At 40.5% G+C, this 17218-nt stretch overlaps 1 protein-coding gene across 1 annotated transcript; it reads left to right on the forward strand.

Annotated features, from left to right (window-relative positions):
• The first annotated feature begins 639 nt into the window (after positions 1-639).
• LOC133019352 (interferon regulatory factor 1-like) lies at positions 640-2568 on the forward strand. The gene is made up of 8 exons (XM_061085791.1): positions 640-726; positions 1085-1184; positions 1284-1451; positions 1574-1614; positions 1742-1862; positions 1974-2087; positions 2206-2233; positions 2407-2568. Exons 1-8 carry the CDS (start codon positions 640-642, stop codon positions 2492-2494), a joined length of 747 nt encoding a protein of 248 aa, XP_060941774.1. The 3' UTR covers positions 2495-2568.
• The last annotated feature ends 14650 nt before the right edge of the window (positions 2569-17218 follow it).

Genomic DNA, 17218 nt, shown 5'->3' on the forward strand with positions numbered 1-17218 from the left:
CTCCGTGAAAGAAATTTAATTTTGAGGCGACGTGTGCACGCCGGGTGAGGACACTTTTTGCAGTGCGAACCCTGGAAAAACCGGGTGTGCAGCTCTCGGTGTGTATAAATACAATGAATGCGCCGTTATCGACAGCTTATGTTCACTTCCGACCAGGAAGAGTCTGCAAGAGGAAAACACAAAGACAAGATCAAGAGAAGAAGGGAAGATACTCTGGAGAACACTTTCTCCAACCGGACAATAGCTTTTACGCATTCCCTCTTACGGATAATACAACAGCAAATACTGTAAGTGATCTTATACTAACTTAAGACTTTATTCTTACACCGAATGCCTCATACTGCAATATCTGTGACTGTTCTGCTGAGAACAGATATCACAGATCATGTCTTGTCTCATTGCGTTGACTCCGGAACATAAACACCCGCTCATGCACCCCTGCGTGCCCAGGCCATGAACTCTACTCGCCTTCCTGCATGCGCGTAAAACAGCAGGCTGCAGTAAATCAAAGCAGAGGCTCTCTTACTGTAAATCAGCTTCACGCACAAACACACACACACACGCACTCCCACACACTCCCACACAGCATTCCTCGTTTACCTAAAGACTTTTCCTCTCTGCTGCATATTTTAGGCGAACATGCCTGTCGAGAGGATGAGGATGAGGCCGTGGCTGGAGAACATGATCAAGTCCAACACCGTCTCAGGGCTGAACTGGGTTGACAAGGTAAAAGGTCGATTTCCTCAAGCAGCACATGAGTCGTTTAAACGGTCAGTCTTCATGTAGTGAATATCTGCAGGGCTCAACTTGTATTCATTATGGAAAGTTCCTTGCTCCATATTTGCCTGTTACTCTCAGCATCTTTGTTTTTGGTGGCAGTAAGTCTGACTTTCAACCCTGACACCGACTGGTACATCAGACTTTGTCTGTCTCACAGATGTACACATAGTCTTATGTGTGCCAAGGAAATGAGAGAAGAAAAAAATTTAGCGTCAGAATGTTTTGTTTCCTAAATTGGCTACGACAGATAGAAAACAGTATTCTATGAGTTACAGTAGATGCTCAGTCTTTCTGTATTTTCCAGGACCAGAAGATGTTCTGCATTCCCTGGAAGCACGCGGCTCTGCACGGCTGGGAGATGGACAAGGACGCCTCTCTGTTCAAAATGTGGGCCATCCACACCGGTGAGTAACATACACACTGTCTACAAATCAAGAAGCAGAACATTTGACTTTGTTTTTAAAAGAATGTATGAAAGTGACTGAACAAAATTCATCCTGCAGGGAAGTACACTCATGGCCAGGACCCCGACCCAAAGACGTGGAAAGCCAACTTCCGCAACGCCATGAACTCGCTGCCTGACATTGAGAAGGTGAAAGACAAGAGCATCCACAAGGGCCAACAAGCCGTGCGCGTCTTCAGAATGCTGCCTGTCACCCCGAAGTCTGGAGGTGAGTCAGCTGACAGGAAGTGAGCGAGCGATTTGTGCTCAGCGTCTGCTGCACGCTGATCAGTTTGTTCTACAGTTTAAGAGGTCAACCAACCAAAATATTTTTTCCCTTCATCCTCACAGATAAACACAGAAAAGCAAAGGACAAAAAGCAGAAGAGGAAGGTAAATACATATTTGATTTCAAATGATGATGTTATTGTCATGTGTAGGTGCAGCAGCTAAACATACAACTTGTGCAACTGTAGGAAAGTCCTAACTCTGTCTTGCTTTTATGTCTCTGCTGAACCAGGTGGTCAAGACAGAGGACGACACAGACTACAGCGATACTCTGTCACCCATTGATGTGTCAATGATGGAGGAGTCCACCCAGGAGAACACGGTCGACAGTACAGTGAAGACAGAGCAGCAAGGTGAGGAATAAAACTGGCAGGATGATGTCCTCTGGTCGAAACACTACAGTGAGCAGGGGAAGCTGGAGAACTTGAGCAAGTCGTGTGTTTAACGCTGCTGTTTGTTTGCAGTTTGTGGATCGGACCATTTGGTCCCCGACTGGGCTCTCTCACTCGAGGTCGAGACAGATAACTATTCAAGCAACTTTTGCCAGAGATTTCAAGTTTCACCCGACCACAGCCCCGGTAAGACATCAACACAATAAAGTGTTAAAGATGAACCCAAGTAGCATGAAATCAGGTTAATTCAATCATCACCACACTCATGTCCTCTCTCTTCTCTCTCTTCGATGTGAACTTCTAGATTACAACTATTCCCAGGACATTATTGAGGTAAGCATGGACCTCAGCTCCAACTCTTAATAGTAATGCAGTTTTCATTGACAGGAATACCCATGTTTGTTTTTAGGTCTGTACAATAATAATAATATCATTGAACCATGAGATGATTGTTAAAAGAAGTGGTTCAAAACACAGCTGTACTCAGTCCAGTGTTGCTCTTTCTGATTTGCAAGCAACTGGAGAGAGACTCACACTTTTTGCCGAGCAGTTTCGACGTCATGAGGTTCCTGAACAATGAAGTATGCAATTAGCTTGCAACCAACGAACCAACTATCTAACCAACCTAACGTCCAACCAGCCAAATGCCAACCAACAAACAAACCATCTAACCAACCCAACGTCCAACCAGCCAAATGTCCAACCAACCAACGAAATGAACCAGCCAAACGTCCAACCAACCAACCAAATTTTCAACCAGCCAAACATCCAGCCAACCAAACGTCCAAGCAACCAAACATCCAACCAATGAAACGTCCAACCAACCAGCTAAATGTCCAACCAACCAAACCTCCAACCAGCCAAACCTCCAACCAGCCAAACCTCCAACCAGCCAACCAACCAGCCATACATTGCACCAAAGTTACAGACTCATAGATATCAGAGACAATAACATGCCTGATATTTTCCATCAAGACAAACTCTCCCACCCACGACCTGACTATTAACTTTGACAACTCCGTGCTAACCCCCACTCAGACTGCTAGGAACCTGGGTGTGACACTCGATAGCCAACTCTCCCTTTCTGCCAACATTACTGCAACAACGCGGTCCTGTAGATTCATGCTCTACAACATCCGGAGAATACGCCCCCTTCTCACTCAGAAGGCGGTGCAGGTTCTGGTCCAGGCCCTGGTCATCTCACGCCTCGACTACTGTAACTCCCTCCTGGCAGGTCTACCTGCTACTGCCATCCGACCTCTGCAGCTCATCCAGAATGCAGCAGCTCGACTGATTTTTAACCAACCTAAATTCACTCGCACTACTCCGCTCCTCCGCTTCCTACACTGGCTACCAGTGGCTGCCCGCATCCGGTTCAAAACACGACTCGTTGCTCCTTCACTGCGAGCTAAACACTCATCAAAATCACGACTGTTTGCTGTCCTAGCTCCTAAATGGTGGAATGAGCTCCCACTCGACATCCGTACATCTGAAAGTTTACACATCTTCCGCCGAAAACTAAAAACACACCTCTTCCGACTGTACCTTGAATAAAAAAACCAACAACCACTAACCACTTTTGAAACTAACACTTTGGTAGCACTAAAATGGCACTTACTTATAGCACTTTGTAGTTTTGCTTTATTTCGAAGAAATTGTACTGTCTTGATTCTTGTTGTTCTTGGTTTGTACCCTCGGGGTTGAATGCACTTATTGTAAGTCGCTTTGGATAAAAGCGTCAGCTAGATGAAATGTAATGTAATGTAATGTAATGTAAAGACCCATCAATCATTCTCTGAGAAATCAGTTAAAATGTTGTAAAACATCTGACAATGTTCAATAAAGCTCAAACTAAAAAACCTGGATGTGATTATTGGAGGTAATAATGGGCTTCAATATAAATGGGTATCCTGAATTCTTCCACCACTTGTATTTCATGGCTTTCTAGTTATTTGCTTATAGTTCAGTGTGTGTTAGCAGTTAACGCCACAATGTGATCACTATTTGATCAAAGTACCGGTGAAAAGTTGTGATACGACAGTTGCGATTTGATGATTCTTACAATTATGCATCAGTTGGTGAATTTAAAAAAAACAGAACAACCATCTACAGGAACATCAATTGTAGGATGATGCAGAAAGAAATAGGTGTTGCCTAAAACATAGCAACCTGTGTAAAAATGTGCAGAAGTTTTTTCAGAAATGTTAAATCAGAAGATCCTTATTACCATTATACTCAGGTACAATGAAATTGAAAGGGGATTCTCTCTATAGTCAAAGATTTAATATATATATACACATAGTAAAGACAGTAATAGCAGCATCAAAACAGTCGTAGCACAGATTGAAAATTATATGACCTAAATAACAATATACAGAGTTAACACAAACACACTAACACATTTCCAAATAATCTCCCATTTGTAGTTTTGTATATTATATTATATATATTTTGCATTATAACCCGAGCTTCTCATTGTGTATGTTTCTGTATTTATGCTAATGCAGGAATATGTCTTCGTCCAGTGTGTTTTTACTGATGTGTTTTTATTAGTTTCCTGACAATGATGGAGTCTCGCGACACAGTGGAAACATATTGTAAGGCTTTGACTAAACAGATTGTCGCTTACAGTCATTTTCGTGCTGGATTTGTTGATAAGAAACATTACCCCTTAAATCTGTCTGTGAGAAGTTGAAAAGAAATGGTGGCAAACCCACAGCTCACAACCGTTCTGCCCTGCCCGTCCTCGCATGAGGTGGCTGCAAAAACACACCTGACTCGCTGTATGTGTTTGGAGGATAAAGGGAAACAGAGGAAGGTATTTCTGGTGCTTTCCACTGGCAAGTAAATAAACATTTTACTAGACGGATTTAAACAACACAACCTCCTGAGCTGGAGTCGTTTTTTAATAGTTGTGAAATGACAGAATTGTAAATTGGTTACTTCCCCTAATATACATACACACACACACTCACACACACACACACACACACACACACACACACACACACACACACACACACACACACCCACACACACACACACACACAATAACCAGCAGGGTGAGATCTGGCCGACTTGGTATTTCCCTAGGTTTTTCTGTCTATGACACTGGCTGGTATCCCCCAGAATGCCACACTGCTGTTAATACTTGGATTGCACAGGACTCTCCTGAATATAAATATTTAAGGTTTGTTTCCCAAAATGACATCACATGCTATTTTACAAAGTTATTGTGATAAGCTTACAATGACCAAGAATGAGAGTGATATATGATTTCACAGAAAAGTGCTGAATGCTGTTATTATTAATTTATTATTTTCTCCATAACATTTGAGTATTGGTTGTTATGTGTTGTTTTATGCTGCACTTGATTAAGGTTATAGAACAACTGTGTTGTGGTTTAATGTAGATACACATCATACTGACTATTTGAGAATCATTTTTTTTTAAATAATTAATCACACTTAATTCTAACCACAGACATCAGGATGTGAAACACAGTACCTGTGTAGGACAAACACTGCATTTGGTGGATAGTGGGTATTAAATAATTGAATAATTAAAAAAATAATAATAATTAATTAAACATTATCTCAAGACACTTGGTCGAGACCTTACAGTATTACAGAGAAACCCGAGAGCAGAGAAAATGTGGAAGAAAGGAGAAGTGGGTGGAAAACGGGAGAAAAACAATATGGTTCCACAGAAAGAAAAGAGAAGTCACACCGTGTAAAACGTTTGAGTTATTTCTCCTGATGCTCTGCTGGAGGTTTGGCTGAAGAGATTACTGGGGTGTCACCATTTGAAAACATTGATCAGATTCAGTTTGGAGATACTTTTCAACAGAATCCCAGACTCACAAACTTAGACGAGAGAAATGAAACCTTGAAAAAGGATCTTAGGTGCATTATGGGAGGTGTACAATCCATTGATACTGACCCTTATAGAATAAAACAAAAGGTCAAGCCGTTCCTGCTCTGTTTCATTATTGTACGAAAAACAAACCTCTTCCGAAAAACCTTGAATACAATTTTGAAACTAACAATTTAGTAGCACTTAAATGGCACTTACTTATGGCACTTTGTAGTTTTGCTTTTTTTTTTTAAGAAATAATGTTAATGTATACGGGCAGAAATACGCACTGACACTGACTGATGATCCTGTGCAGAGGACCTGTCCTTGACTGTGAGCTCACAGACAGGAAAGAAAAACATAACTTTTAAGCATAAATGTGTCAAGTTCATGGGAGTGAAACAAATAAAAGCTGCACCAAGGTTTTCTTCACAATCTACGATCTGTAGCCTGAGAGGTTCTAATCAGAGTTGGGGGAATGCACTGCAGGTATCATACATCACTGCCTCTTATTGTGAAGTACTGGCTGAAGAGTTTTCTTAACCGTCCCTGTGAAAACGACGACTTCCAAAAGCTCGTCATAGCCAAACAAGTTGAAAACAGGGTCTAAAGAGCAAATCTCCAGGGAAATGATCAGGACAAAAGATTATTTGTCGGCACAATTGATGGTCTTTTATTTATAAGTTTGAGTGGTAAAATCAAGGGTGCAGCTTGAAATTTCAAATTTTTGCCAACTTCTGTATGGGAGTACTACTGTGCGTGTGTGTGCGTGTACGTGTGTGTGTGTGTGCGTGTACGTGTGTGTGTGTGTGTGTGCGTGCGCAAATGTCTCAGACTGTTAGTGTCTTTCCTTGCAAACACATCCAAGCTTTGTTGTCTTAACGTAATGAAGACATTGCAGCATTCAAAATTTATTCTACTTTTACATCGTTTACCCACTGCTCATTAATGTATTAACGTGCACTGAGTTACACTGAATGTAAAGACCTCAAAGCCAGAGTCCATCATTTAAACAATTCCCCTGGATGTGCTGGTCCCACGTACTTGTGTCATGAGACTTTATTCTTGTACTATCATGAATTTATTCTAAAATTCTACACATTTTTTCCAATACAGCCCTAATATAAATTTATGAACATGACAATCTATACAACTTTAACAATAATACTTTTAAAATTGCGATACAGAAACTATCTCTCTACCACTGCTGTGCTGTTCTTGATCGATAACAGGCATCAACGTGAGCATCCCTCACTAGAGCAGCTCATCTTACACGGGCTGACGACTACTCTCTCTGTGCCACACACACACACGCACTCCTGCTTTCATTTACATTTGAAAGGAAACCTCACAAGGGAACAATGAGACAAAAATAAAACTAGCCACAGGAGTTGGATTTCAGGTGTGGATGTGTATTTACTACCAGTTTTCAGTTATAACTGCTGCCGCTGTACAAATACAGTTCATACTGAAACACACAAAGTACATCGGGGCAGGAGGTCATTGGCACATCGCCACACGATCACACGCTCTCGTCATTAATGAGTCCTAAATTATACTGTCTTATTTTGTAACATTTTATTGTTTGTGTGCTGAACCTTGTCTCTAGAGCTTTTTTATAAACAGTCTATTGTACAGAGTGAACTTTGTATTCATTCTACTTGGATTATCTGCAAAGAAGATTTTAAAGTCCATGTTATTCATAAAACAAAATGTGTTTTATAACTATTCATGTGGCTTAGTTTGAATGATTTACTGAACTGGGTGTTATTTTCCATATCCATTCTTTGGATGTTGGCTATTTCAGAGATTGGCACGATCCTCAAACCCAAATTCACAACTCTTCAAAATAAAATCTCTGCAAAGTAAAAGCACAATGCTTGAATATTTAAAACAAATTGTTTACATGAATGCACAACTTTTCAGCATTTTTTATCCTGTAAAATTAAAGTTTTCATATTTGCACTTATGGGGAAACTGATACAAACTGAAGGAGATGATCTTATATATTCATCTATAAATAAATTTTTACACTCTCTGGTATTTAGTTTAATGTGAGGAATTAAGCTGAGAAGGAGATACAACATTTTCACTAATGCAGATTTAATTCTAGAATATTAATGATTGATAGATTCTCTTGTGTTTGTGGGTGTGTCTCAGTAGCTGTTAGACATGTGACTTACTGGAAACACCAGAGCAGTCTTTAGCTGTCACATGCACAAAGGGATGGTTATTAGCAACCCTTCATTAACTTATAATTGTTAGAATTTACTTTTACCTCTGGTACTTTGGGTCCTCAAGTTTACATTTTCACTGTAGGAGCATGAACTTTATATGGATAGTTCACCCCAAAATGAAAACTCACTTATTATCTACTCACCACTGACAAATAACATCTGTGATCCACGTGCAAACAAAGCTCTGAGGAGGATATCAGAGGCTTTTAGGCTAAAACATGGTGTGAATGACGCCGTTTCGAGTTAGATTTGAATGTCGGGGCTTGGGGACACTTGAATTTTATATTTGAAGAAGTGGTCCCCAGTTACTTCAATTGTATTGGATTTGGCTGCAACACTGTTTACCCCTGAAACCTCCAAATTGTTTTGTGGACTTAAACACTTCACTCACCCTCCATCGGCAAAGTGAAGAGAAGAGAATGAGTTAAATTTCATTTTTGGGTGAACTTTCTCTTTAATGTGAGTCTTTTGACAGTCTGGCGCAAACACAGAGTGAGCTGCACAGGGGCCTAATTCATGCAAACTCTCATGTATTACTGTAATCCAATACTGTTTGGCTGTGATAAACAACTCTGACATAAAAAAAAAAGCGCATTTCTATGTGTGTGGTTTTGTGGGAGGGTAAAGTAATCGGTGGGGGTGAGAGAGAGGGAGAGAGAGAGGAGTGGCAATAAGTCAGCTGACTTTCTGGAAACACCAAAGCCATGTTTCTCTCGGCCTTGTGAGACAAGGTTTCATGTCGGCGGCACAGCTTTTGCTTGGGTGGTGGGTGGCACTGGGTTAGTAGGAGGTAACTTGTAAAAAGAGGAAAGGAAGATAGGACCAAGAGGACGGTTTACTAGAGTGTGACGATTTACTGGAAAGACCTGAAACCATGTCTGTTGCTGTGTCTCTTACACACACACACACACACACACACACACACACACACACACACACACACACACACACACACACACAAACACACACAAACACACACACACACACACACAGATAGGGTGTATGCCATACCACAGAATGGCACGCAGCCTGTAAAACCGCATCGAGGTGCAAAACAAAACTCTGCCTTTTATATAATTTTATATAACGATTTTACATCATGGCAATTTAATGAAAAACCACCAGTCTGCTTCTCTAGTGAACACTTGAAACATCACTTCATAATGGATACACTTTACACACAGTGATGTATTGGAAACAACCCTTGAGGGTTTGGGTAATCTTCTAACACCCTCAAATAAAATTACACACTATTAGCACTCAGAAGAACGCATCCCATCCCATAACTTCTGTCCAGTAGCAACAAAGAGTAAACTCACAGTGTTCAGTTCCCCTAAATATGACAGTTCAAGAGGCCAAAAACATGGTGGTTGAGGCCACTGTGCCCTTGACCTATGACCCCCCCAAATCTAATCTGTTAATCCAAGAGTTTTAAGAGAATATTTGCCCAAAATTGGACCTGAGTTTCTCCAGATGTTCTTACAGTAACACATTCAGGAGGCAAAAAAGGGGTTTGTGAAGTCACGTGACCTTTGAACATCACTTTTTTATCAATTTTAATGAGTTCATCCCTGAGTCTGTGGGTCCAAGTAGACATTTGTACGAAATTCAAAGAAATTGCCACAAGGCTTTCCATGTTCACAAGGCAAAAAAAGTGTTTCACAGTGACTTTACCTTTGCCGAAGTAATTCTAATCGGTTCATCCATAAGTCCAACTAAATATTTGTGCACAATTTAGAATGTGATGGAGGGAGTTGAGGCCTAACAACATCAATGGAGAACTGTGGTTCAGCAGAAAGTTGACTCAGCCACAGTGAAATCCAGAGAGAGCATATTTAACTTCACTCAAACATACCATGCATGTTTATACCAGCATAGGTTTAACATTAGTATCTCTGGCCCTGGAAGTATTCAACTTCTGTAAATACTCAGGTAAAGAGCAGCAAGAACAAAAAACTAAATAGGCGACATGATTTTTTTTTTAATTCTCTGAATGTGGCAGGTCCGTGAACTTGGCAGGTCCTTGAGTTTCCTGAATCTCTGCAGTGATGTATCACAAATAATTGATTTGCCCTCCTCTGTACCCTAACCCTAACCCTGTAAAGGTCATATATATCCATATTTAATATTTATATTTGTATATGTCAGAGTGTATTTAGAGACACGTGTCACTGTATATCAAAGGGTGAACTTTTCAGCAGCTCGGTGGCCGAGCTAACAGCAGTGTAAACAGCTCTCACCCTCTCAATGAGTAACAGCCAGTCCCAACTATGTGTCTGTTACTTAACAGAGGCGTTTTAGTGCCGAGACAGGAAATGCTTGTACGATCTCTGAAACCTCCCAGTGAGAGGTTAGAGAGCGATTTACTGCTGCGGATACAACATGCCGCTTCTCTCTCTGGATTCACTGCATTAACTCTGATTGTAAAACACAGGGCCAGGGTTGAACAATGTGTGCAAGTGCGTAGATATCAGGTGTTTATTATTGTGTCTTTAAATAAATGTCATTATGTTGATTTTGGCCATACAATATCCAACAGTGTAGCCACAACCCTTCAAGTGACCACAAGGCAATGACTAACACATCTGTTATGTGCAAAGCTGAAACCATTTGTGCCATGCAGCCAAGAATTAACAACAACACTGTGACAACAAGACGTTCATGTTGGCTGAATGACAGGTACCAGGCACTCACTCACGTCAGAGAATACCTGGCTCATTCACTAAATATTTCTTTCTTGAGGGCACTTAACTGGGGCTCAGCAGATGTGTGAGGTGGCTATAGCCGCGGCCGTTCTACAGTCGGTCCCCTCCCCTTTTGTCCTGAAATAACCTTTCTGTGGAGACGTCTCTCTTCAGCTGTGCCATCTGCTGTGGGTGTGGCCACGAGGCAAAGTGGCACATCAACGCACACACAGGAAGAAAACAAAAGGGCTGCCCGTCCAAAAAAAATGCAGGCAGCGAAACCTGTTCGAAAACAATTGTTTTAAATTTCATTAATGATAGGGAAGTGTGCATTCATGTGGTTCTTTGTGCTTCAGGTCGGCTTTTTTTCTTTTTTTTTTTTTTTTGCCAGATGGTAATTTCCACCTAATGCCTGTTGTCCGCCTTGAATTATTTCCTCATGTGCATCCTCATTCCTCAGCCTCTCCACCTCCACTGGGATGGTGAAGTTCTCCCATTAAAAGACACTTCCATGCTTTCTTTAAGCTTATGGCAACCTCTCACACCAAAAGTGAACATTTCTGTTTGTGCTTTATCGAGCCGTTTCACGATGGGGTCCTGAGTTTCTGCGGAGTTTGCCTCGACGCAGCCGCAGATTCTCCCCCTCAGGAAACCCTGGAACACAGGAATCGCTGGTGAGTTCAGGGTTGGTGCAACACACCGAGGCAGGATGTAACGTCTTCATTCCTCTGCTGAGATCACGCTTTTTTTTTTACAGCTCATCAACACCGGCCTTCATCACAAAAATGTCTATGGGCGTGCCACCGCTTTATCATCCTGATATGACTCACTGGGTACTTTCGATGTTGATATTTTCATCGATACCCCTCCAGACGAACTCCTGCCACGTTCTCACATCGGCTCATTCCGGCATCCTGCTCTTACTAGGGGACTGGCCGGAGAAACTCCAGAGAAAGTCCGGAGCCTCTTTTGCGTTCTCACAGACAGCCCTTCTAGAGAATGTCAGGAGATCAGAGCATGTCCAGAAACAGCTTTATGGCCTTTCTGCAAAATTATGACTTGAAACTCTAACATTCCTTTTCATGATAAAAGCACCTTGCTTAAAAAATGACCACATGTGATTAACAGGACTGCATTTAGAACAGAGAAAATCCGCAAACCTAAAGTTCCTGGATTTATTTGCCAGGGACGTTTCGATGTCTTCATCTAAAATACCCACAATCCATTTTGAACCAATCACATGATGTGTCGACAACACAGAAAATATCCATATTATAGTAGGTATCATGATAAACACACTTAGATAGTGTAGATAATATAAACTTTAAAATTCCTGTCACATCACTAGTTGGTATTCCAGACATAGATCAACATGCAGGTGGATTGATAGAGAACACTAGAGAGAACATATAGGACATGATGGAGAAAGCAGAATCACAAGAATGTTACTAAAATAGAGTCTTCATTTAAACTTTCTCAGGGCTGGAGTGCCCCTTGTGTCTAACCTAAACGAGTTCATGTTTTTAAGAGCATAGATTAAATATCTCAAGTCTCACCGAGAGCCATTTATTAACTGAGTAATCTTCAGATAAGAGAAATAAAACTTAACAACCACAAATTACGAAACAACTGCTGAGTCAAGAGCCGTCGCAGCCTCTCTGCTGCTCTGCCAGACGCAGCCTGACCCACAGGCCTGATTTCTTCTAAATCACGTGACTTAAAAGAAAGCTCAGTGCAGTTCCACCATGCGGCCGGGGGGGGACGCTTCACACACAGAGTGCAGGAGGAATTTCTAAGAAACTGGCAGAGAGTTGGGAAATGCGATTGAGGCTTTTACAGTCTCCACATTCCCCCTCCCTCTATCTTCTTGGCTGAGCTGCAGCTGAACTCGTTTGGCTCAGCTCTGGAGAGTAGTAGCTTTTAAACAACCCAGAGTAACTATGGATTGAACAAAACTGATAATCAGAAAGAGTCATTGTGTTTTTCTTAAGGGGAATTTTGTTTTCTTCGTGGCACTGAATCACTTTAATTCTGACAGGTTACGAATAGGCTGCCAGATCTAGGTTGTGTTTGTTTTACACTCCTGGTAGAACCAGATGGGTGGAGGTGGCAGAGTTATGACACCTGACACAGCGTTACATAAGTGACCCGTAACAGATATTATAAAACAAACAAGTCTCATGAACCATGTGCACTGAAATGGAAGGGAAGTCAAACTCATTTGTCAAGTCGGAGCACATACTTCTGCCAGCTGTGCCCTTTTTAAAACACATTTACTAGAAGTGGAGTTTTATTTGTAAATGGTCTGTAGTGCTTCTTTGGATGACCACTAGAAGCATTTTACAGAATAATTTCTGCCATTCGCACACACATTAATACAGTTCATCTGTGTGCAGATCGGTTACACACCACCCTGCCCACACAGCCTTCAGGGGCCAAGTCAGGTTCAGTTCCAAGGGCACTTCTGTATCCGGAAACTGGAGATTAGGATCAAACTGCCGACTTCTCTTCCTAGAGGACGACCCGCTCCACCTTCTAGGCAACAGCCACCCGCAAATTGTTGCTGCACCACACTCATAAATATCTAAACACGTCTGATCAAGATCCATGAATCATTCTCCGAGTGATCAACGAAAGGTTTGAGGTTAAAAATACCTCCGCCAAGTTGTGTGTGAGTCTATCTTGGAGTTTCGGCATAATCCTGCTGACTAACAGACAAAAAAAATGAAAACATGGCCTCCTCAGTGGAGTATACTGGCATTGTCTGATAGACATGTTTCTGTCGAGGCGGGTATGCTTTTAGCTTTATGCTTTGCTTGTCTTATCTTTGAGGGCAAACCATCATATCACCACAGCACAGAGACGTAGTCCCACAAACCCCAGAACAACCAGTCTACAGGAAAATGGGCCCTTTTTGTGGTTTTTGATCATCAGAGTTGATATTTATTGTAATTCATGCACACTTTTTTTGTAAGTTGAGTGATAACCGTCTGACACACTGAACAGAGACATTTCAGTGTGGTTTGTGTCGCCCGTTCTCAGCCCAACTCGTGACTGAGCCCAGATGCAAAGTTGTGGCTTTTTTAGGATGAGTGACAGCAAACATCAACAGGAACTTGAAGTTGGCACAGATGATAACTATGTAAATTGAGGTCTGAATACCCACACGTAGAACGGTGCCCACCGAGACCCACCACAATCTCATCCTGCCTTTGGGCGGTGGTGGCTCAGGAGGTAGAGCGGGTTGTCCCCTAACCAGAGAGTCGGGGGGGTCGATCCCCTGTTGTGTCCTTTCGCCTGAGAAGCTACTATGTTATTGGTGTATGATTGAGAATGAGCAGCACAAAAGTGATGTATGAATAACAACAACTGTACTGTGAATGGTTATGAAGACCCAAAAAATAGTTAAATATTATATTCAAATGAAAAAAAAGCGCATCTGTGAAATTTGTATATTGGGATCGGTCAAAAGTAATGACTGAACCATGCAGATGCATCGAGATATGAATTACTGAGTCCTCCTCTAAATTCCCCTGGTACCTCTGAAGGACTTATCAGTTTAACTCTTTTATATAAACGTAATCTCACTCCTAACTTGCTTCTGACGACTGAAAATGATCTGTTGACCGTCTCCTCTGCTTGTCAGCTCCTCGCCATTGTTCGCGCCCTTCCAGATCATAACTGACACGTGACATATCATCGGTTCTGTTTGTGCACAGCTTCACCCCGGTGATGGTGTGTGGGAGAGAATCTTGTGAAAGCTTGCTCCATCTTTCGTGTCATTCAAATATGTGTTGGCTCGACTCAAGCTTCCTGAAACGCTGCCGTTATGTAAAGGCCGCTCCAGGACCATCGGGTTCAGCGTGGACTAAATATCACTCGCCCCAGATTAGAAGATTCATTTCCTGTTTGTCCTGTATGGCTCTTATACAACAGCTCTGCAGGGGAGATTGTGATAACAACAACAAAAAAGGGATGTGAACGTCTCTCGTGTGAATTTTCACAGTTTCTTCTTCACGTGCAGTTTAATCCCTTAAAAAAAACCACGGATGATCATGTGAGGTTGCACGCCGAGTCTCAAGGTGAGAAAACGGGGAAGGAAAGTACGCAGTGAGTCATTTAAGTGAGGCAGCTGCACTTCCTTTTTCTCATGAACACCAGAGACCAGAGTCAAGGTACATGTAGGTTACTTTCTGCTGAAACTTAGCGCCACCTACTGGTTATTCACAAAACAGCGTTCAGTTAAATGTTAACCAATGGGGACCTCTAGAGTTCACTTATAAGAACTGACTTTAATCCATAAGGAATTGGTGACAGGAAAAAAAGACTTACATTTTACTTGAATAAAAATAAACAAAGGGACGTTTGGTGGCTGCTAGATTTTTAAATGATTAAAGTTCTGCTTTTTGAACGACAGCTTCTTTATCACTGAATAATTGTAAATTACTCAATTTAAACTGAAGTCCTTCTATTTAATGCAATTTAATTATTTTACTGAACAACACGTAGCGGCAAATATACTTTTACTGCACAATACTGATCTGACAGATTTAGCTACTTTACAGATTAGACTTTTAGACACACAACCTAAGAGTAATTAGATAAATGTTATGTAATGTCAAAGATTAAAGAGAAAAATTCAACTTGCACATTATCGAATTAAAATGTTGTGATGAATTATGTCATCATGTTATATTCATGCATCGTAAGTACTTTTATTAATAGTAATATTAACAAACTTTTAAATTCATTAAAGAAAATAAATTCAGAACTCTTAATGGTTATTTGGCACTTTTAAATTACAGCATTGTTACTTTTTAGTTGAGTAAAGGTCCTGGATTATCCAGCCCACTTCATTAGTTGGGTAGTTTAAGATAATGCAGCCGAGTGTATTTTATTGGATCATTTTATTTTTTGAGCAGGAATAAATACTAGGTGTATAGTCCCTGGTTTTCCCCTTTGTTAATGCGCTTTAAGTTTCACTTTCACTTTGTAATATAAAACAGGCAACTCTAGCCACCACATACATGTGGAGCAATGAGATACACAGCATTTCCCTGTGTGAAATGAAGTAAAAGTAACAAAACATGAAAATACACAAATAAGTTAAGTGCAAGACCCTTAAATGTAGTTAGTTACCATCCTTAAAGAGTATTTACGCAGTGAGGCCTCACAACTAAAAATATCGAACATATCTTTTTTCATTGACGCAGAGAGTGCGCTCTACTCTGCCTACGAGGATTATAAATGTATTGTACATTAGATCATAGTATAGTACATGTATACAGGCCCATATAAACAGTAAATATACAGAGAGAGCATTATAGTTTTTCTGTATGAAACATCACCATCTCTGTGTGAGCCTGTCGACTATAGCTACAATTTTCAGCCTACAATAAAAACAAGACTTACCTCAGACGATGTTTCCATCAGAATAATCCACTTGAAGATTACAGTGGAGAAGTGGATTCTTCCATAAATGTGCTAAACACTGTAGAAACCTAATGCAGATGCAGACGGTTGCCCTCCACGAACCGTGTACATTAGTTTCACTTTTACTTCAGCCAGGCCTTCAGGCGAAATGCAAAACTGCAGCAGTGACTCATCTGCAGTTATTCAAGTTGTATGTTAAATAATGTATATGCAGGGTTAGTGCATGAAGTATAAGACATCTGGAGTTATTAATGTTGTATATTAAATAAAGTCTATGTAGGGTTAGTGCATGTAGAATAAGAAATCTGTAGTTATTCATGTTGTATATTAGGAGAGTTAAAACTTTTATTTAAATAACGGAAATATGTCGAATACAAGAAAGTTCTTAGGCTGCTTTCATTACCAGATAAGTTAATACGGGAATGAAGTAAAACTTTATTTCACTCTAAGGTGGTGGAGTAGAGATTTAAGAAATTTAAGATACTCAGGTTAAGTAACATTTTTTTTTACTTAAAGTACAATATATTTTTTAATGTACTTAGTTTCCTTACATCACTCTGGATTAATTTATTAATAGTTGAAACTTGTCTTGTTATTTTAACAGTTCTGCATAATAATGTAATGTAATGTAGTGATACATTTATCCATAGGGTGGCGCCTTTTCCCACCTTTCTCGCTGATGTTTTCAAGTGCTCCTCGAAATCGTTCTCTCCCATTTCAGACATGTTGCATCACTTTTTCCCATCCCCCTAAATACACCAAAATCTTAAGTGTATTTCAGCCTTCAGTTTTATTTTATATAAGCAGCTGCAGAAGAAAATTAAAATACAGTTTATGTAGTGTATTCGTATGGTATGGCATCAGACATTTAATAGAAGATTACAATATCTGGACCAAAATAACTATCACACTAATTCTACAGACATAAATGGACTCAGCCATACAATTGTGACTTAATTTCTCTCATATTTAATTTTTTTCTGGTTCTTATTGAAGTAACTGTTTCAAGATCAAGAATTATGTGGTTTTAATAATCAAGTGGATCAAAAACAAAAATAATTTAGTGCCAAAGCTCATAAATAGGATCAAAGTGTCATCCCACATTAAT

Source organism: Limanda limanda, chromosome 14 (assembly GCF_963576545.1).
Source record: "Limanda limanda chromosome 14, fLimLim1.1, whole genome shotgun sequence".
Classification (NCBI taxonomy): Eukaryota; Metazoa; Chordata; class Actinopteri; order Pleuronectiformes; family Pleuronectidae; genus Limanda; species Limanda limanda.